Consider the following 21576-nt stretch of genomic DNA (forward strand, 5'->3'; position numbering starts at 1 on the left):
TCTTCACATTGTTTTAAGTCATGACTTCTCGTATTAACTACTTAAAAATAATAATAATAACAATAATAATAAAAACTTAAAATACCAAGTCAATTACTATAAAATAAGTGTGAAGAGTAGTCTTACGATTCATGTCGTGTGTTGAGAAATTAAAAAAAAAAAAAAAAAAACAAAAACAAAAACAAAGAAAACAAAACAAAAGGCAGGGGAGTTGATAGAAATACAGCAAAATAGTGCTCCAAAGAAAAATATCATGAACATGGAGAAGCAAATAATAAATGGAATATATCAATATATAAGCCCCACGAGTTAAATAAATTCCAAAACGATTTCTATCAAAGATGAAGGGTAGTTTCGTCCAATGAAAAGATGCATGAGAAGTCCATTATTCCAGCCTACGAGGAGGGAAACTAAACTGAATTATAATCTAAAAGTTGCGGAGAAAGAGTCCGACAGAGAGAGGGAAAAAATGGGCACGTTGAGAGTGCCTGATGTGCTTCCTTCTGCAGACCAAGATTGTGAAAGGCTCAACAAAGCTTTTGATGGTGTGTCTTTCTCTCTGTCTGAATGTTAGTGAGTGCCATATGATGTTCTCCTTTTGTTACTCATTTCTGGGGATCTTTTGTTTTGTTTTTTTGTGTTTTTTTAACTGGGGTATTTGGGGCTCCGCCTTGATTAGATCTTTAGGACACCGTGTAAAGTGGTCCCTCTGTCTGCAAGCGTGACACCAAGAAATTATTTGTGTTCGAGTAGTCGAACTTTAGACCGGATGCTAACCAAGTGACTTACCGCGCAAGCCAACCCAAGGGTTAATCTTTTGCTTTTCTATTTGTGCTTGTATTCGTTGCAGTGATCATCAGGGATGACTGAGATTGAAATGTGATTATCTATATAAAAAAAAAAAAATTATTTTTTCGTTATGTTGTGTTTGTGGGTGTCATTTCTCCTAGCAATATGACATGATAATTATTATTTTATATTTTCTAGTTCCCAATAAAATTTAAATTTTTGCTCATGAAAAATTAATTTTTTTTTTGTTAATTTAATGTATATGGTATATATATATGGGATGACTCAACTTGAATTCAAATCAAGGAAGCCTTAATCTCAACTAACTAAGAACACTGATATTGGATTATGGTAATTTTATAACGATTTTTTTGCATGTTCTGTCTATTTTTTGAATTTCTGTTCATGGGGTATTCGAATTTAGTAAATTAGTTGTCTGTGCATCAGTTTATTTTCTATTTCCTTTATGGATTTCCTGTTATTCCCTCCTAGAATGTGAGATGGCTGTAATTCAATGAGAGCATTCATCTTTTCTTGTTTTTGTTCATGGATCAGTTTCTTGATGTATATTTGTAAACGAATCCAGGACTGGGAACCGATGAGGAGGCTGTAATTTGGGTATTAGGCCGCAGGAATGCAAGCCAAAGGAGGAGAATTAAAGACAGATATCAGCAGCTTTACAATGAATCCCTCATTGATCGTCTCCATTCTGAACTCTCTGGTGATTTTGCAGTATGTTTTCTCTTGCCCTTTTTGGATATAATTTGTCTGCATGTTTTCAATTTATGCAAATATCTGCATATTTGGACTTGTTTAAATGACAAAGTAGAGGATAACTTTTTTTTTTCTGAATCAGCAATTAATTGGGATTTTCTTTTTAACTAAAGAGAATTAATTGAGAATGGTAGAAAAAAATATTCATATTTTACTACATAGTACTTCTTATTGTTATATGGGCTTTGCCTCTGGAAATATGTTATTGCATATATATGTCTATATGTGACAACTCAGTCATCTGATGTGTAATAGAAAGCAGTGATTTTGTGGACACAAGATCCCCCAGAAAGGGATGCTAAACTGGCAAAAGATGCATTGAAGGAAAAGAAGAAAGGAATCAAACACCTAGAAGTGATAGTTGAGATAGCATGTGCATCATCTCCTCACCATCTGATGGCTGTCAGGCAGGCCTACTGTTCTCTCTTTGATTGCTCACTTGAAGAGGATATTACATCTGCTGTTGATATGCCACTCAGAAAGGTAAAGCAACCTCAAGTCATTTACATAAGATGCAAACATTGGACGAAATGGTAAAGCATCAACTTAGAGCCTATTTTAGATTGTGTTAAAAAGCTTAAAAAGTGTTTCTAATACATAAAAAGTTTTTGCCAAGCAAAAATGGATCCATTTAGTAAATTACTTAGAAAGCATCTCTTTGACTCTTTTGCTCTAAAAAAGCCTAAAACTGCGTTTTGGAAGAAGCTTAAAAATGAGGTTTTTTCTAAAAAGCTCTTTAAGACTCTTTTTATAAATAAAAGTTCGATTTCCTAACGCAATCCTAAACAGGTTGATACTAAACTGACTAGTTTAGCTTTGTGCTGCACAATTTGCATGCAGTAGTAGTCTGAAATTTGAAATCTGTCTGTGGTTCTTAATGTTAGTTTTGTGCAGCTTCTAGTGGGTCTAGTGAGCTGCTACAGGTATGACAGAGAAGTGGTGGATATGGTAGTTGCTAAATCAGAAGCAGCTACACTACATGAAGCCATCAGAACAAAGCAATTAGATTGTGATAGTGTTGTGTGGATACTCTGCACAAGGAATGTCTTTCAGGTCAAAGCAACTTTTGACTGTTACAAGCAGAACTATGGAAATCCCATTGACCAGGTTTAGATTTTCTATTGGTTAATCTATAAATATTGTTATTCTGATTTCTTTTAGAATATCATTTGTAGATTTTCTTGACAGGATATTAAGGGCTATGTGAATGGAGATTTGGAGGCTCTTTTGAAAATGGTAATTTGGTGCATCGATTCCCCTGAGAAGCATTTTGCAGAGGTAAATTCTTTCATCCATACTGTTTCTCATCCCTGACTTGCTATAGATAAGAGATAATGGGTAGAGGAAGAACTCTTACCTAAATTCTATAACAACCAAGATGTTGTTTTGGTTATCATTTCCAAAGTTTTCTTCTTCATATAGACAAGGTTTTCTTTTCAATGCAAGAGATGGTAGCTAAATGGTAACAACATTTTTCTAAAGCTTTGTTTTCCTTTTTGGAAGTTTTAATGCTGGTTTTCTTGAATCATGCCCAATTTAGTACCAGGATTACTTTGAATGTTGAACATGACTTTTTGTGAGAAGCCGAATCAACGATTTTGAAGGTTGAAGACACATAATATTGAATTCAAATGGACAAAGTCCCCAGTCACCATAGAAAGTGTCTGAAACAGGCCATCAAAATCATGCTTCTCAGTTTAAAATTGGCTTCAAGTGTCCACCTTTTGGGCAGCTTGAGGCTGCAGATAGATTCTGACCAGAAAGTATGATGGATGTCGACTCAAATTTAGGGTTAGCTAGCCAAACTCTGCAGCTTCCATAACAGGTCATACAAATATCAGTTCCTTCAATAAATGTTAAAAAAGTGAAAGTGAAGTTCCTTGGCTGCGACTTCAGCAGAAGTTTTCCTCTTTCAAATAACTTAGCTGTTATTTTGAATATAGTCATTGAAGTGGAGCATGATCTTTGAACTTCCATAGAAGTTTGATTGAAAATTATGTTTTTAATGCTGCTCATCTTTGAAGCGGCCGGTATCCAAATGTTAGCCTTGATTTCTTGATATGAAGAAAGTTCTTGACTGTTTTGGAATTAGCAGCTATCTTTAATGCTATTCTCTGTTGCTTGAACTGTACCAGGTAATAGGAAATTCCATTATTGGGCTTGGAACAGATGAAGATTCTCTAACAAGAGCAATTGTTACTCGAGCTGAAATCGACACAATGAAAATCAGAGGGGAGTATTACAACAAGTACAAAACCAGCCTCGACAATGCAGTTATTGGTGACACTTCAGGAGACTACAAAAACTTCTTGATGACTTTGCTTGGAGCAAGAATCTGAATCATTCTACCAACCTTCGTTTTATACCAAGCATCATTGGAATAAAAGTTGTTGTAGCCGTATCGAAATATGAATATGGAACTATATAAGTCAACCCTAACCCAACACATTTAAGATTGAAATGATAAAATGTCTTCCCTTCACATAATTGTCCATGCGTGGGGAAAGAGTTCAGACTCAACAAAACATGTGCTTTTCTTTATAATTCATGTCTCCAAGAAAAATTCAATTCCACAAAGAAAAGAAACAGCAGAAAGTATGCAACTAAATGAATCATTTTACTGATAAATAACCATTTACAACAGTCTTGTGCACAATGGTATTCATATACAGACCAAAAAAATGATTTCTGTTCATTTTCACTATCTTCTTTTCCTCAATCCCACAAAAGATCTAGAAATTCTGTTCTTTTAAATGCCATCCAAAACACTATCGATGGCTTCAAAAATCAGGGAGGCCAAATTCTCATCAACAGCACTAATAACAGTCCCCGTTGTTCCGATTTCTATTAAAGCCTTCTTAGGATCATGTACATGTACTATACAAGTTTTTTGTGATCCACAACTACCCCCACCTTGTTCTATAGATGCATTAATGCCCATCTTTGATAACGTATTCAGAAGTGCTTCCAAATCAGGTGAACCCCAGTGTAGAAGTGGCCTACTTTTGGAGGACTTTGCAGGCTCTTTCTCAGAAAGTAACTGGTGCTTGCCATGATCTACGAAGAGCTCGCCCTCTAATCTTGTTATGTTCATGTTTTCGTGCTTCAACCTTCTCCACTGGAACTGGAAAGCCAAGTCTGTTGCAATTTCTAGTTCTGAACTGTCCTTCAAGCTTGGTATACGTAAAGTTTCATTTTCAGAATAGTTAAAGACTGAGAATGAATCCGCATTTGTAAAACTGATATGCTTCCTCAAATCCTCAGGCAACTATATAAAGGAGCATAGAAAAGGAGAGAGAACTAATTAGCTCAATAAAATCTCATTCCAAATTAAGAAATTTTATACCATAAACTACCAGGACATTTGTGATACCTTTCCTAAACTAAATTTTTTTTCAATCCATCCCCTTATTTCAAATCGTTCTGCAATGTCCCCCACACTGTTTTAAGGATAAGGATCCTTAAAGACATTATTTTTTGAATGAATTTTTTCCAGCATCTTTTTTTTTTTTTTTTTTTTTTTTTTTTCTTTTTTATGGATTTGGAAGGGAAAGAGCTCACGTGATAAGCACATGATCCCTATATGGTTACTTTTAACTAAATTGATTTGAAATTATGGATTTTATTACAGTATTTTCTATTTTAGGGAAGAAATTGCAAATGTTTGAAAGTACAAGGTAGAAAAGTGCTATTAACTGGAAAATAGGAAAAATGCTATTAACCCAAAAAATACAGGCATAACACGACAAGTTGAAAAAATTACCAGAGTTATTTTTGGCTGCAATATCTTCAGCAAAGGCAGAACTTTTCTCAATCTACAAAAAGGAGATAAAGGTCAAAATAAAGTAGTAAATTGAACAATTAAGTTCAGTGGTGTTTTAAGAAAAAGTAGAAACCTTTTGGCCCTTAAAACTGAACAGTTTGCTAGGTGCAAAAGAGTCTTATGGCACTTCAAATTTTTGTACAGAAGCACTTTTTCTTTTTTTCTTTTTGGAAAATAATGCAAGATAACATTATCCTAATAGCCCTTTTGCCGATAATGAGTATTCAATCAGGATGACGTATTTTTAAAATGCAAACAGCTACACAAGTAACTTATGTTTGGTGGTGCAAGGGCCAAACAATATATTTCTTCCACTCGATGTTGTTAATGACAAAAATCCGCATATCCAAATAATACAGACTCCATTCAAGAGATCTGTTCTTGTGTCAGAATTCTTGAAGAACGTGGACACATATGAAGGGTCAATTGTGCAGAGTTATTTCAACATTCTAGACTTCAAACCTGGTTGATCCCTTAGGTGGCACCAGGTGTTGTGTGCTTACTACTTAGTAGGCTGTCTTCAGATTTAAGAATTTTACCGACAAAAAGAAAAAAAAGAAGTGCATATATGAGAGAATGTGAGAGAGAGAGAGGAAGGATCAAGGAGACAAAAAGAGATAGGCAACTGAGTGTATTTGAGCAAAGTAATGTCAATTTTATTAACACAGAACCACAAATAAAGGATGGAAAAAAGTAACTCTTACTTTATTCCAGAGAGAAATGAGCATTGAAGAACCTTCATTACCATTGGCTGGAAAGGCAAGAGTGCCAGCTCAGCATCCAGTCCACTCTGCATATTTACATTCATCTTATGCTTTTTAATAAAGCCATCCCAATTATATCATATGGTGATAAGTTTCAAATAAAACATGCAATTGATTATCTTGGTGAAATATAACTAGATAAGCAAGCATGCAAGTCAGTGAAATTATTCTTAAAATAAATTAGCACCTCTAGAATAAGCAAAGAGTTTGCATCCCCAAGCCAACGTCGAAGTAAATGAACAACTGGACCAAGTCGCAGACTCCAGTGAGGACAAAATACAATGCATGGTTCCTGCCAATTAGTTCTATGTACAAAATGTCAGTTTTGAGTAGTGAAAACAGATTACATATGGTACAGGTTGGTAATAAGGCCAACATGATCATTCAGTAGTGTTTAACTGCAGATTATTTTCTTATCACAGGTATATCTTGTCTTTTGATGCGTTGTTACCTAAAAGGTGTGTAAACAATGTTCCACAAAGAGAAAATGATGAACCAGGAAGAGTAGAACAAAAATAGAGAGAGAGAGAGAGAGAGAGAGAGAGAGAGAGAAGAGAGAGAGAGAGAGATAGATAATAAGACAGACAGATGGCTGAAGATATAGAAGAGGAAAAAAAGAAACAAAGAAAACACACACAAAACCTCTGCAAACAGGTCATTGGAATTTTCTCTAACCTTCGAATTTTATTAGGGAAGACTCTCGACTTCACACCTTTTCAAGTTAGAAGATAAGGTTTCTGAGGGGTTTTTGGGTTAATGTTGTTACATTTCCAGCAAACATATCCCAGAAACTGACACCTATGAGCATTATAACAATTAAATATGAAGTTAAGGCTGTAAAAAGTTTCAAAGAAGCATCCAGAATAACATGTATGTTTTGGTTTCAAATCAAATTTAAGTAACACCATAAGGAAATAGTTTGAAATGTTTATTCTCTTATAGGTAATTTCAGTGTTGCTTATAATATGCTATAAGAAGTATTATAGTAATAATATCAACAATTTTAGAGAAAACAATTTTGAGGCGGTGAACAAAAACATTATAATACAAGCTAAAAATTCAAGTTTGTTTGATAAAATCTTGTGAAGATATTCAATACCAAGAAATTGTTAGGCTACAACAAGGATAAAAAAAAAATACCGTTGAAAGTAATGTGAATGAGAAAACTTTGACAATTGCTAGCCAGGAAGTTCATCGCAAGCATTTAAATGAGAAAAAAAGAAAGAAGGATAGATCTTACAACAGTTTTGGTGAATGAACAGCAGGAAACACATGAAGCTTGTTCTCTTTTATGAGCTCAACATGTGCAAATAATGGCTTACCAGAAAACAGCTGCGACACCAATCAAGATAGTAAGTATGATGCCTAACTCTAGAATTTTGTACATCAAGATAAGCTTCAGCAAGCTGGAAACAATAAGCCAAAAATCTGTTTTACCTTTTCTTGCCGCTCTTTGCATAGCCATTCTGGAATGACATTTGTGAATGCCAAGAGTTCTTCAGCCACAGAAGAAATAACATATATAGGAACCTACAAGATGAGTTAACAAACTGTTTATCGAATTAAGAAGTGTGTCCCACTAAAGCAGTAAGCCAAGGCTTTGACATCAGTATTGCACATTTCACTGTGGTTGATTGGAGAGGGTTATTTCTGAAGTAAATTTAAGTCTTCTAGTTTTTGCTGTAATAACTTCTTTTGTCAATTATACCTCTTTAGTTATTAGTGAAGTTTTATATCTCCTTCACCTTACTTTGGTGCTGAATCATCAAAGGAATGACACTGCTTGCAAGTAGCAAAGGCTTCAGTTTACAGCCTCGATCATACAGTTGGCTTCCCATACAGCAAACAAAGTATCTTCTTCTTCAAGCCCAATTACTTTTGAGTCAGTTGTTTTAGAAATTTCTGAAACCTGTAATCATATGCTATTTTGACATGATAAATGCTTGTGGAGATAATTCTAGGACATTCAGAGAGTGAGATTGAGTTGGGTTTGATTCTTCTTCTACTTTTCCTTCATAGTCATGGAATGTATCTTCATCGCATGAGATGATGCTTTTTTTTTTTTTTTCTTCCTTAATTTGTTTGTTTCAAGTCTTGATTTTGAACCATGCTTAATTTTGGGATTTCTTGATCTGGGGCCATTTTTTTTTATTTTTTATTTTTCAGTTTAATTCCTCCTCTAATAAGGTATCTTTCCACCTTCCTCCCTTTCTCTTCTTCTTTCTTCTTTTTAAAGTTTTTTTATTATTATTATTTTCTTTTTCTCTAAATGACGAACACATGAGTAACATGTGAAAATTAACAGCATATCTGTTAACAGGTTTAAACAAAAGTGTTAAATCGACAACAAATCAAAACTTTAAGGATTAAATTCTCGAAGGACTTCATGGACTACATTGACAGTGAACTCAAAGTTGGAGGAACCAAAAATTACATTAGCCAAAGCAAAAAGAGTAAATATCTACCTTCGGATTCAAAGATTCTAGTGAAGCTGATATCTGCTCCAAAAGTTGTAGAACAACTCCAACTCGATTGATGGAAATAAGGACTGAGCCACCAGCTTTAAGAGAATCTGTAGCGCAGGAGCACAGATAAGATAGTTTCTCCCTTTCTTCTAAATGCTCATCAGAATTAAGTATGGATTCGGCAGACTCTTCCCAAATTTTATTATCATTGCTACAGAAGTTAATCACAAAGGCAGAAAGTTTCGATATTACCATTTGAGCATTTATAAGACAGCTGTAAGCTTGTAAAAAAATAAAATCTGAAAATATAATAGCTGAAATACAGCATCCAGTGAAAAGCATAGAACCTTACAAGAAAACTGTCAATATCATGGAAGTGATAATACCTGAGAGATGACAAACTGTTAGTTGTTAGAACAGAGTAACCATCATCATCCTCAACCTCTTCCACAGCATCAAGGGATGAAAAATCTGAATATAATATGATGTCATTCCCTTGAAGAGCACGGTAATCGAAACTCATCGCATGAGCAGGAGCAAAGATAGAGCTTGAAATAAAAGCAATGTCTCTTTTTGGACCATTTATGGACCAATTACAGGCGCCTATTTCTAAACCAGAGCTGAATGCCTTTATGACCAATGTGCCATTGTAGCAGACCTCTTCAGCATATCTAAGTGTCTGAACCTTCTGCAAGCAATCCTTCACGTCAGCTGCACTGAGAAGGTCCACTTATTACATCCTCAAATACAGGATCTTAACTTCGATTGATAGTTGAGAATAGAATTGCCCTGATTTATGGTAACAATCATATCCACTTTGTGCATATTTCATGTGTCTATGCCAATTAAGCTCCATATATATATATATATATATATATATATATATATATATATATATATATAATCTTCTAGGAAAAGAACATGCTACAGAGCATACCGAAAAGATAGTTAACTGCAACGCTCTAATCCCAGCAAACTTGGCTTCCGTTTAACCGTTCCTCAATACAACATGATTTGCACACAAGCAAAAATTTTAAAAAATAAATAAAAGAAATTGACCTTCAGAACACATTTTTCTAATAAAAGAGCCTAGAAGATATGGCTACTGCGTACAAAAGGTTATGTAAAGCATCCTCTTTGCGCTCTTTTAATGCATTATTACTTATAAAAATAAAATAAAAAGGTTATGTAAAGCACATTACTACAAGATGAGAGATGGAAAACCAGGAAAGAATAGAGTAAAATTATCTGATAGTCTGAATTTTGTTTCAGAATCAAATTTTGTTATCATGGTTCAAAATTGACCAAAAAGTTCTCTCTTTCAATCAACACTTTGCTTAGCAATGACTTGGTACTAGAAAATTCATAATTAGTGATTCTAGACAGGGATGGATAGCAAGTATGCCACTGAAAAAGTTCTATCAAGAAACATCTCTATAGACTATCAAATGAAACATCAGTTACCTGTACAATGGCTTCCAACCACCCAGCTCGGCCCCATCTTTGCCTAAAACTACTTCTCTCAGTGCAGATGGCTGCAGGTCAAGCTCTTCCCGCTCCATCCAGTGAGGGAAATTAGACCCCTCAGGTCCATAAAACTCCCTGAACTCCATATGCATGGACACAAGATCCTCCATCAAAAGCTGCCCAAGTCTAGCTGTTACCTCAGTCACGTATATCTGGCAAATTTACAAACCAAAATTAATATAATCATATCTATCTATATTATTGCGAAAGGATAAATTAATATCACAACCTCATTCTTTCATACCTTAGCAGAAAATCCCTTCATTTGAGTAAGAAACGGTAATCCTAGCATACCCATTGGGCTTGAGATTAATACGATATCTATGAAGGACACATTCCACAGGTGCAAATTCCTAACAGTTTTGTACCAAGGCACTGCACAAATCAAATCATTTACATTGAGGGGCTTCTCGATTTTCTGCCTTTTTTGGGTCATAGATTCCGAATCCGAAGTACTACAAATTTGTAACAAAGCCGCCTTTTGATCATCTACCGCCACATCAAAACCAGTGGGAACAGTAGAAAATATTGTAAGCGCTGAAAGGTCTAATGGACAATCAAATAAGATCCTAACCCCACATACGTTGAGCATGTGACACGGTGGGAATTGGAAACCCCCACCTTTGCTCAAACATGTCTGCAAAAAGATGAAACATATTAATTCCCCAAAATAAAAGCTTTATATATACATATGCTTATGTATATCTATTCACACACACCAAGCAGACACAACAAACAGGTATTTATGTATGTTTATTAACGTTAATTGTGCAGAAGAAAACTCACAAATTTCATAGAGATGAACAGGATTCGTCCCTGCAAATACTTGAGAGACTCTAACAGCAAGAAACTTTACCTAAAAAAATTCTGTTCATCAAGATAAATAAAACCCATTAGTTAGAAAAACCCAATTAACCTATTCCACCATTGTGTATGCACATACATACATATAGCACATATACAAAAAGAAAAATATACATGTGTATGTTTATTAAAGTTAACTATGCAGAAAGAAACTCACAAATTTCATGGAGATGAAACAGGAACAAAATTTGTCACTACAAATACTTGGAGACACTTACAGCAAGAAACCTCACCTACAAAGACAAAACCGATTAGTTAGAAAAACCCAATTAGCACATTACACCATTGTGTATGCTTAAATATACAAAAAGAGAAAAATACACATATTTATACATATTAACAAATATTCAAGCATATATTATATATTTATCTATGCCATAACATGTCAAAGTGACACTTTTTTTGAGGATTAAGGGAAATGAATTTGAATAAAACACCTTCTTTTGATTTTTTTTTTTTTTTTTTTTCTCTTAACTTCTCTATTTCAAAAAATAACTTTTGTTTAACAACAATAGTGAAAATATAATTGAAAGCTTGGGGAGCAAAACCTTACAGATAGTGCCGAACGGCGTCGTTGCTGGCCTTTATAAGGTGGCGCGTCCACTGTTCTTGACTAGTTTTGAGTGTCGATTTTCAGTCCCTGGAGCTGGAACTGGAAGACTATACCCAAACAAATTGGATTACCCGACCCTGATCCAATTGTCAATGAGGCATCCGTGACTTGGGTTTTTTATTGATTGGCCCGCATCAAGAAAAAGTTTGGGCTGCCTCCAATACCCAAGCTGCGGGCCACGCAGATCGACCAAATAGGGCCTCTCACAAGTCACATGGTTCCTTTGAAATTTGAATAAATAGAAGTGGGCGGGGGTCGGATTGGGTTGGGTATTGGCTATTTCGAACACCCGACCCGTAACATGTGGGTCTGATTTTTCATACCCGAGACCCGGATACAGTAAACAAAATCCGCCGGGTCTCGGGTTTTGCGGGGCAGGTTGGGCTGACTGAGCGGCGGCAAGGTTAGAAAGTGAAGAAAGAAAGAGAGAAGAAGAAAAGGAAGTGAAGAAAGATAGAAGAAGAGAAAAAAAAAATATATATATATATTATATATAAAGCTGTGCGGCGGCCAGATGAGAAGTGGAAAAGGAAGGAAGAAAAAAGAAAAAAAGAAAAAAAGAAAAGAAAGAAGAAAGATAGTGAAGGTGTGCGGCTGCAAGGTTTGAGAAGTGAAAGAAGGAAAAAAAAAAAAACCAAAAAGAAGAAGAAAGTGAAGTGTGCGGCGGCTTAGGGTTTTTAATGTTTTAGGGTTAAAGGGTGTGGGGCGGGGTGGGTACCCGGGTTGGTAAAAAAATATACCCGAGACCCACCCTGCCCCGAACGGGTAATCAAGTACCCAACCTGGATCCGCGATTTTAACACTAAAATTCGGTCTTTGCAGGGTGGGTTAGGTCAGATGGGTTGGGTATTGCGGGTTTGGGCGGGTTTTGTTCACCCCTAATGGTAAATGCTATTTTGATGTTTGTTTGTAAATATGATAAGTACCATGTAAATTGCTATGTGGCAATTCATGTTTTACTTACTAATACAGTAAGTACCATGTAGATTGACACATTGTTTGGAAAATCACATTTTTAATGAAGAAATGTTACAAATATAGAATAGGTATTTTCTGTGTAATTGCTTGCTTGCCTTTTCATTGATACATGATGAATTTATATACATTCTTTGAGAGATTTACAAAGGAAAGTATTGTACAAAATTAAATGACAGTTGCTTTGGTTTTCCTTTCTTGCACTAGCCGTTGGGTTGATTGGGTTTACCATAATTGTAGGATTTCATTGCCTTATTTTGGATGTAGCCGTTGCTTGAGATTCCTTGGGAGGATTGTGTTCTTGCAGGTCACACACTTGCCTTCTAGAGAATATGGACGTTGCCTTGGGAGGATTTGTGGAGTTGAATGTGTTGGTTCCATTACGCCCCCGCAAGCGAGACACGTGGCACACGACGTTGAGCTTGGTTCGCATGAGAGAGAAATGAGAGAAAGCGGTGGGTTTAGTGAAGATGTCAGCGAGGTTGTCTTTGCTAGAGATGAAACGCACAACAAGGGTGTTAGAGGCGACTTTATCGCGGACAAAGTGGAAGTCGATTTCAATGTGTTTCGTACGGGCATGGAAGGCAGGGTTGGCGGATAAGTAGGTGGCGCCAATATTGTCACACCAAAGTGTAGGAGGATGGGGAAGAAAAATGCCAAGGTCACGAAGCAAGGATTGGAGCCAAATGAGTTCGGCAGCGGTGATGGCGAGGGTGCGATATTCAGATTCAGTGCTTGAGCGGGCAACAGTGCGATGTTTGCGAGAGGACCATGAGATGAGGTTGGGGCCAAGGAAGACGCAAAAGCCACCGGTGGATTTTCGGTCATTAGGGCAGCCGGCCCAATCAGCATCAGAGAAGGCTTGGAGGGTGCGAGAGGGGGACCGACGGAAAAGTAGTCCGTAGGAGATGGTGAATTTGAGATAGCGAAGGATGCGTTTTACAGCTTGGAGATGGATAGAGGTGGGGCGGTGCATGAATTGAGAAACTTTGTTGACGGCAAAGGAGATGTCGGGGCGGGTGAGGGAAAGATATTGGAGACCGCCAACAAGGCTGCGGTAAGAGGATGGGTCATTGAGTGGGTCCCCGGAGAGTAGAGATAGGGGATGGGCAGTGGACATGGGAGACTTGATGGGTTTAGCATTAGTCATGTTGCTTTTGCGAAGGAGATCCAAGATATAGCGTTGTTGAGATAGAATGAGACCATCAGGTGTAGAAATGGCTTCTATGCCAAGGAAGAAGTGAAGGGGGCCAAGGTCTTTGATTGCAAAGTCAACTCGGAGGGATTGCAGAAGTGAGGTGGTCTCGTGAGGAGTGGAACTGGTGATAAGTATGTCGTCAACGTAGATGAGGATGTATGTGGTATGTTAAGGGGTACACTGAGTGAATAGAGAGGAGTCAGAGCGAGATCCCACAAAACCAAGCTCAAGAAGACGATCACTTAGACGAGAAAACCAAGCGCGGGGAGCTTGCTTTAAACCGTACAGTGCCTTGTGTAGCTTGCAAACATGATTGGGGTATTGGGGATGAATAAAGCCAGGAGGTTGATCCATGTAGACGTCTTCGGAAAGCCATCCGTGAAGGAAGGCATTTTGTACATCAATCTGGCGAATAGACCATCCGGATGAGATTGCCAGAGAGAGAACTAAGCGAATGGTGGTGGGCTTGACCACCGGACTGTAGGTCTCGCCGTAGTCAATGCCATGTTGTTGATGAAAACCCTTCGCGACAAGTCGGGCTTTGTAGCGATCAATGGTGCCGTCGGCTTTGCGTTTGAGACGAAAAACCCATTTGCATCCAACAATGTTGGTATTGGGGGGTGGAGAGACCAGGGTCCAAGTACCATTGGTGAGTAACGCATCAAATTCAGTGTTCATGGCGGCGCGCCAGGCAGGGTGTGGAGCAGCAGAGGAGTAGCTGGTCGGTTCGACATCATCGGAGCAAGTGGTGGCAGTGAGTGCTTTTGGGAGAGGATACCGGATGAGTCCCTCTGGAATGGTCTTCGGTTTGAAAATGTTGTTCCTGGAGCGAGTTTGCATGCCATGTTGTCGGGGAGGAGGAGCTGGTGGAGCAGTTTCTGCAGGTGCAACCTGTGTACAAGAAGGAGAAATAGTGTTAGTAGTAGTAGGTGCTAATGAAGTGGGGGAGGTAACCTCAGCGAGAGTAGGAGGTGGTGGTGGAGTTGGGGGGTGACTCCGTGGGTTATGGAGGCTTGGAGGAGCGTGGGAGGGTGGGTTAGGGGAAGGAGGGAGAGAATAGAAGAGAGTGTGTTGAGAGGGTGGGTTCAAAGTGGAAGGGGAAGGACGAGAAAATGGGAAAGAAGATTCATCGAAAATGACATGTCGAGAAATATAGAGGCAGCCAGAGGGAAGATGAAGACATTTGTAGCCGCGATGGGAGGGACTATATCCGAGAAAGACACATTCGGTGGATCGATAATCTAGTTTGTGTCGGTTATAGGGGCGTAGGTGTGGCCAACACGCACATCCGAAAACGCGTAGAAATGTGTAGTTTGGGCGAAGGTTAAAAAGTGTTTGAAAGGGGGAGAGGTGATTTAGGACAGGAGAGGGTAATCTATTGATGAGATAGGACGCTGTTTGGAAAGCGTCATCCCAATAGGTTAAAGGAGTGGAAGAATTGGCTAGTAAAGTGAGGCCCATTTCTACTATGTGCTTGTGTTTGCGTTCTACAGACCCATTTTGTTTGTGAGTGTGAGGGCATGCTAAACGATGATGGATGCCATGTGAGGTAAAAAGAGGTCGGAGTTTTTGAAATTCACCACCGCCATCGGTTTGAATGGATTTAATTTTACGGTCAAAGAGCCTTTCGACATATGCCTGAAACTTAGGAAATATGGTGAAAACATCAGATTTGCATTTAATGGGATATAACCAAGAAAACTTGCTAAAATGATCAACAAAAATAACATAGTAACGAGCACCATTATTTGATAAAACAGGGGAAGGTCGGCGGGGCAAAGTGGTAGCTTCTTATTAGACGTGACGGGTAGGTGAAATTGAGACACAACTTGACGAAGTATTCGATCAGCAGGATGACCGAGACGCGCGTGCCAATCGTGATGAGAGGCACGTTCACTTGAAAAAACACTAGGTGGTGCGGCTGATGTAGAGGGGGACCATTGATAAAGTCCATTCTTACTCGGACCTTTGTGTAGAATCTTCCCGGAGATGCGATCCTTAACAAAAAAACAAGAAGGGTGAAATTCCATGAAAGCATTATTATCTAAAGTAAATTTTTGCACAGATAATAAATTTTTTGTAATTTTTGGAACATGCAAAACATTACGTAAAATAAAATTAGGTTGAGAGAATAGAGAGATGCCAATATTTTTGATGGCTAAGCGGGTACCATTGCCCACTTGAATTTGATCGGGGCCATCGTACTCTTCCGAGTGAATATTTAATTGATTTGAATCAGAGGTGACGTGGTGAGAAGCACCAGTGTCGGGATACCAGTTGAGATCCCGAGATGACGTGGCCATTGCATTGTAAGCTGTCAGATTTGGGCCAGGGGCTTGATGAGCTTGATTAAACCTGTTGTAACAGGTGAGGGCCGAATGGCCCAATTTTCCACAGTCTTGACATGTGGGTCTGGACCTTGAGGAGCCCATATGCGGGCTGGGCCCTGAGGAACCCAATTGATGATGTGGGTTATATGGAAGGGGAGAGGGACCCAAAAGTCCTCCCTGACTTCTGGACGCAGACGAGTGAAGATGATGAGGACGCCCCCGTGATCGTTGTCCTTGGCCGGAGGAGCGCTGGAAGGCTCGATGACTGTCACGGCCACGGTGGAAGTTGGGGCTCCGAGCTGCGACGTTGGCTGTCGGAAAGGAGGAGTCTTCTTGATGGTGTTTTGCAAGCCGAGATTCGTGGGCGAGGAGATGCCCAAACAGCGTGTCAATGGAGAGAGTCTCCACACGAGTGGTTACGGATGTTACAAATGGGTCGTATTCGGAACCCAAACCGCCGAGGAGATAGGAGGTGAGTTCTGCGTCACTGATTTGGTGTCCGGCAGCAGCAAGAGTGGTGGTGGTGTGCTTGATTTGGTGATAATAATCTGAGATACTCAAATTTCCTTTCTTGGCAGTGGTAAGTTGAAGACGGAGGGTTAATACACGGGCTTGAGATTCTGCAGTGAAAGATTTATCCAGTGTCTTCCATAGCTCCTGGGCAGTTTTGCAACCAAGGACCTGAGGCAGCAATTCATCGGAGATGGAGGACATGAGCATGCTGAGGACCAATTGATCCTGGCGGAGGCAGTGAAGGGTGTCAGGATCGGTGGAGGGACCGCCAGAAGAGTTGGAGATGGGTGGGCTGGGGGTATTTGTGCCGTCAACGTACCCATAGAGATCATGACCTCGGAGGAATGGTTCCACAAGGCCACGCCACGTCATGTAGTTTGTTTTATTGAGCTTGGTGATGGATTGGGCAAAACTGGAGAGAGGAGCTATGGGAAGGGCTTGCTGGGTATTGATGGGAGTGATGTTTGGGGTGGTTTCGGGGGAGGCAATTTCAGTGGAGGCAGAAGCCATTGGAGAAGAGCAGCAGGTGTTTGAAGAAATGCTTCAAAGGCGAGAAGAAAAAAAAAATGACGACGTAAGTCGCTCGTTCAAAGCTCTGATACCATATAGAATAGGTATTTTCTGTGTAATTGCTTGCTTGCATTTTCATTGATACATGATGAATTTATATACATTCTTTGAGAGATTTACAAAGGAAAGTATTGTACAAAATTAAATGACAGTTGCTTTGGTTTTCCTTTCTTGCACTAGCCGTTGGGTTGATTGGGTTTACCATAATTGTAGGATTTCATTGCCTTATTTTGGATGTAGCCGTTGCTTGAGATTCCTTGGGAGGATTGTGTTCTTGCAGGTCACACACTTGCCTTCTAGAGAATATGGACGTTGCCTTGGGAGGATTTGTGGAGTTGAATGTGTTGGTTCCATTAACAAATTCATCTATTGTCCATCTTTTGTGCAAATCCACCATTAAATCTATGCAACACACATGTGATCCAACAGATTCAATAATAGATTTGTCTGTCTCTTGTACAGAGATGGGGAAGATGAAAACAAAATATTTTTCTTTTTAATATGATTAATAAGACATGTGACATATGTTATTGGAGCACATGATTCTCATAAACATTTTTAAAATGCACATAAAAATCAAATACTCTAAAAAAATATAGATAAATTTAATAGACTGACTTAAATAAATTTTCTACTACTCAGCTCGAAGAATTTCTTTATCAAAGCAAAAATAACTCCACCTCCAATAGATGGGTTGCTGTTTATTATAATCGCATTATGTGTCCCAAATGCAGTGCTTAAGATCCCACATATAGTTTTCAAGATGCCACATCCCATAATAGTATGGCCATGTTGTGTACAGTGAATTTACCATACTTATCTCTTTATTGTTTGGTTATTTCACCCATAATTAAGAGAATTACAATAAAAATCGTAGTATATTTTAAACATTTTGGATTAAATTTTCAGCAATTTTATTGTTGAAATTGCTAATAATTATTATAATAAATGTAAAAGAGTTATTATGAGATCTACCGATTTGATCAATCAATAGGCCGGTGGAAATATGAACAACAACTTGCTGGAGATGGACTATTCAAACATTTTGCCTTGTTCTTATAGGTTCTGCTGGTCAGCGAATTTATGATATTGAGTACCACATTTATAGGTCCAACTCCTAACCAATATTGGCCATATCTGCAAGAACCATCTTTTTCTTTGTTAGTTAAATGAAAGTCCTTATTATTTGCCAGTGGATCCTACTTCCCATTAATGAATATGATCAAAATTTATTGTATAATCTAATGATATTGGACCCTTTTTTTTAAAAAATAATAATAATAATAATAATAAATTATTAAAAAAAAAAAAAAAAAAAAAAAAAAACAAGAGAGAGTTATCAGTATCACTGTGCATTGGGGATTGAAGCCTGTTTACAACAACGAAAAATAAATAAATAAATTATAAGTACAATGGCACAGAAAAATCAAGTTTAGCTCTCACTTGCTTTTCTTTATTTTAAGGCAAAAATACAAAATGATGTGTAATAAGCTCCCTAGTGATTAAAAAGTGACTTAGGGTTTATTTGGGTGTACGCTTAAGGAGCTTAAAAGTACGTTTAACACTAAAAAAGTTTATTTGAAGAAAAAAAGTAGTCGTTTGATAAAAAAAAATTGAAAACGCTTTTAAAAGTCTAAAAAACTTAAAAATGGTCAAAACACATTTGTCAAAAGCTTAAAAATAAAGTTTTAGCCAAAAAAACGTTTTTTTTTTTTTACTTAAAAACTTTATTTTTCAAACACAATTCCAAACATACTTTTAAAACTCTCGCTAGTAAGCATAAATGACCAATAACTTACCACCCCTGGTGACCAATAACTTAGCAATATTAATATGACACATGTCCCCAATAATACAAATATAAAAAGATAAAGAAAAAATATAGGAGGTGGTCGGACCACTCCAAATTAGCTGGAGGTGGTTTGACAATAGTTTCCATCAAGATAACAAACGAAAGCTCATGGTTAAAAGTTTATATTGAAGTCATTTTTAAACCCTAAAAAGCAAAATCAAACCTTCCCTTTAATAACCTTAATTTTACCATTTTGAATTTTTGATGCAAAAACCTGCAAACTTACTACATATCATTTCAAGAAAATTTCAACTATACTACTGCATGGCTCAACCAGTAGAACGTGAGAATTCTGCCTTGCTCGATACATGGTGGAGAACAAAAGCACAAGAAGACACAGGATATGCAGCATATAAATTATAATATTGTGATTGGGGGAGCACATTTAATGAAGAAAATGGCATCTGAGCAGCAAATTCGGCGGCATATATGCACTGTCAGTCTGTCTGTCACTATCTTTGTGTATGGTCCATAATCTTCGTAGCTTGCATGAAGGCATGAAATGATGAAAAGCCCCTTAATTAGTGCAGCGTAGGTGAGCCGCTTAAACAGCTTCAAAAGGCTCGCAATATAAGAAGAAAGGCCGATGGGACTCAAAAGAAGTCACTCAAGCATTGAAACAAACACACAAACTGCAGAAGTTTGCAGATTTAAACCGTTAATTAAGCTGTCATCTGTGTCAGCTGGTATAAGGAGGGCTATTCAGTATGCGGATTACGTCCATTTTCCAAGGGGCTCTTCTGAGCTTCTTGGTGTGCTGCTTGCTTGCTGTGAGCTGCTATGGTGAGGCCCCTTCAGGTACATGTTTGTTCTCAAAATTGACTAGCAGCTACTAGTACTTAGTGATATTTTAGAGTAAAATTGCTACTCTTTATGTGTTTTAAGTGACTCACATGAAAAACCACTTAAAATATATTATAAGCATACTTAGGATTGCAATATGCGTTAAGGAGCTTAAAGTACTTTTAATACATTTGTTCTCAAAACACAAGAAGGATATTTTCTGTAATTTTTTTAACGGTTTAGATTTAATTTCAAGTTTTTTACCAGAAAAATGAAGGGAGATAGTGGAATTAAGCATAGATGGTTGAAAAAAAACAAAAAAAAAAACTATAGAAAATCTCTTGGTAGTAGCCATATGATATTTTAGAATAATGTTACTTTTCACACCAATTTATCATATCGGTTGACGTGACAGTGTTTTAAGTAACGCTTTTTTTTTTAGTAATTGACATAAAAAAACTACTTAAAATACGCTACCGATATGAAATGTATATGAAAAGTAGTATTACTCGATATTTTAACATTGACATTCTTGCATCATATAAAATTATGGATGAATCACCCTGATCTTGTGTTATGTGTTTGTGTAGGGCTCACTGTAACCAATGATGGAAAGCCTCAAATTGAAGAAGTGGCTGCAGATCTCAACCCAGAAGAGAAATTTTATTTCAAGAAACATCTTCCACATGCCCCGTACTTCAAGAAACCACTTCCACCATTTAAGAAGCACCTTCCACCACCTATTCCAATTTATAAGAAGCCCCTTCCACCGCCCATTTCACTTCCACCGTCAATTCCAATTTATAAGAAGCCTTTTCCACCGTCCATCCCAATTTATAAGAAGCCACTTCCACCGCCCATTCCAATTTATAAGAAGCCTTTTCCACCGTCCATTCCAATTTATAAGAAGCCACTTCCACCGCCTATTCCAGTTTTCGAGAAACCACTTCCACCTCCTGTTCCTATTTTCAAGAAACCAATTCCACATGAGCATCCTTTTTTCAAGAAGCCATTTCCACCAAAAGTTCCAATTTTCAATAAGCCGTTACCACCACCAATTCCAATCTTCAAGAAGCCACTTCCACCACCTATTCCAGATTTTAAGAAGCCATTTCTTCCACCAATTCCAGACTTCAAAAAGCCATTTCCTCCACATCCCTTTTTCAAGAAACCACTTCTCCATCCAATTCCATTTCATAAGAAGCCACTTTTGCCTCCACTCCCATTTCACAAACCAATCATCAAGAAGCCTATTCCTTAGGAAATAAGTATTGCTTTAGTACTACTACTCAATAAATTAGGTGAGTGAAGAGTGGAAAGACTCACGATGAGTACTGATTGTTATTTCCCTTTATTTATAATGATGCTGCTGTAATTATGATTTGGTTACTATAAAATTAATAAAAAGTGACTTACGCTTATGAAAATTGCTAGTGCTTTCACTTTTACAATCAATCAACATTCAATCCTAATCAATAATCATGGTATTTCTTCAAGTCCAAACCTATAAAGGGCCACTTCTCTTGAGATCACTAGTTCATCAACTCCTCCGCTTTCACCCTATTGGATCACTCAATCACCACCTATCTTAAAAGTGAATTTAATCATTTAAATTGGATTCGGCTTACATGATCTTATTAAAATAACAGCATGTATGCAGTAGTTTAATCAACGGTCAAGATTGAATTTCTCAAAATCTCTCTTCATTTTCTCTCTCTCTCTCATATTAAAAGCTT

General features: G+C 37.6%; 3 protein-coding genes across 5 annotated transcripts; 2 read left to right on the forward strand and 1 right to left on the reverse strand.

Annotated features, from left to right (window-relative positions):
• The first annotated feature begins 462 nt into the window (after positions 1-462).
• Positions 463-3951, forward strand: ANNAT3 (annexin 3). 2 transcript variants are annotated; one of them, XM_088513850.1, is made up of 7 exons: positions 470-561; positions 1222-1235; positions 1376-1521; positions 1819-2046; positions 2458-2670; positions 2752-2841; positions 3699-3951. In XM_088513850.1, exons 1-7 carry the CDS (start codon positions 470-472, stop codon positions 3900-3902), a joined length of 987 nt encoding a protein of 328 aa, XP_088369976.1. In that variant the 3' UTR covers positions 3903-3951. The 2 variants fall into 2 exon arrangements, with proteins under 2 accessions (XP_059448933.2, XP_088369976.1); XM_059592950.2 differs by lacking the exon at positions 1222-1235 and having other exon boundaries at positions 463-545.
• A 219-nt stretch (positions 3952-4170) lies between these two features.
• Positions 4171-12078, reverse strand: LOC132180087 (integrator complex subunit). Its single transcript, XM_059592938.2, has 13 exons — positions 11560-12078; positions 11164-11239; positions 10929-11009; positions 10387-10779; positions 10080-10294; positions 9002-9331; positions 8616-8826; positions 7588-7680; positions 7391-7482; positions 6338-6455; positions 6091-6176; positions 5327-5378; positions 4171-4831 (listed from the first exon to the last, which is right to left on the reverse strand). The coding sequence occupies exons 3-13, from the start codon at positions 10935-10937 to the stop codon at positions 4313-4315; spliced, it is 2118 nt and encodes a 705-aa protein (XP_059448921.2). The 5' UTR covers positions 10938-11009; positions 11164-11239; positions 11560-12078; the 3' UTR covers positions 4171-4312.
• A 7568-nt stretch (positions 12079-19646) lies between these two features.
• On the forward strand, positions 19647-21267 carry LOC132180103 (uncharacterized). 2 transcript variants are annotated; one of them, XM_059592967.2, is made up of 2 exons: positions 19647-19840; positions 20431-21267. In XM_059592967.2, the coding sequence occupies exons 1-2, from the start codon at positions 19765-19767 to the stop codon at positions 21099-21101; spliced, it is 747 nt and encodes a 248-aa protein (XP_059448950.2). In that variant the 5' UTR covers positions 19647-19764; the 3' UTR covers positions 21102-21267. The 2 variants fall into 2 exon arrangements, with proteins under 2 accessions (XP_059448950.2, XP_059448945.2); XM_059592962.2 differs by having other exon boundaries at positions 19648-19855.
• The last annotated feature ends 309 nt before the right edge of the window (positions 21268-21576 follow it).

The sequence above is a fragment of the Corylus avellana genome, chromosome 2, assembly GCF_965113065.1.
Source record: "Corylus avellana chromosome 2, dhCorAvel1.hap1.2, whole genome shotgun sequence".
NCBI classification, from domain to species: domain Eukaryota; kingdom Viridiplantae; phylum Streptophyta; class Magnoliopsida; order Fagales; family Betulaceae; genus Corylus; species Corylus avellana.

Coding starts and splice junctions, on each gene's coding strand:
- LOC132180087 (XM_059592938.2), bottom strand. Junction 9,332..10,079: donor GGTTGGAAGCCATTGTACAG/GTAACTGATGTT, acceptor GGACCTTCTCAG/TGCAGCTGACGTGAAGGATT. Junction 7,681..8,615: donor TAGAATCTTTGAATCCGAAG/GTAGATATTTAC, acceptor CTCATCTTGTAG/GTTCCTATATATGTTATTTC.
- LOC132180103 (XM_059592962.2), top strand. CDS start 19,765: ATGCGGATTACGTCCATTTTCCAAGGGGCTCTTCTGAGCTTCTTGGTG. Junction 19,856..20,430: donor CTATGGTGAGGCCCCTTCAG/GTACATGTTTGT, acceptor GTGTTTGTGTAG/GGCTCACTGTAACCAATGAT.
- ANNAT3 (XM_088513850.1), top strand. CDS start 470: ATGGGCACGTTGAGAGTGCCTGATGTGCTTCCTTCTGCAGACCAAGAT. Junction 2,047..2,457: donor TTGATATGCCACTCAGAAAG/GTAAAGCAACCT, acceptor AGTTTTGTGCAG/CTTCTAGTGGGTCTAGTGAG. Junction 2,671..2,751: donor ATGGAAATCCCATTGACCAG/GTTTAGATTTTC, acceptor TTTTCTTGACAG/GATATTAAGGGCTATGTGAA.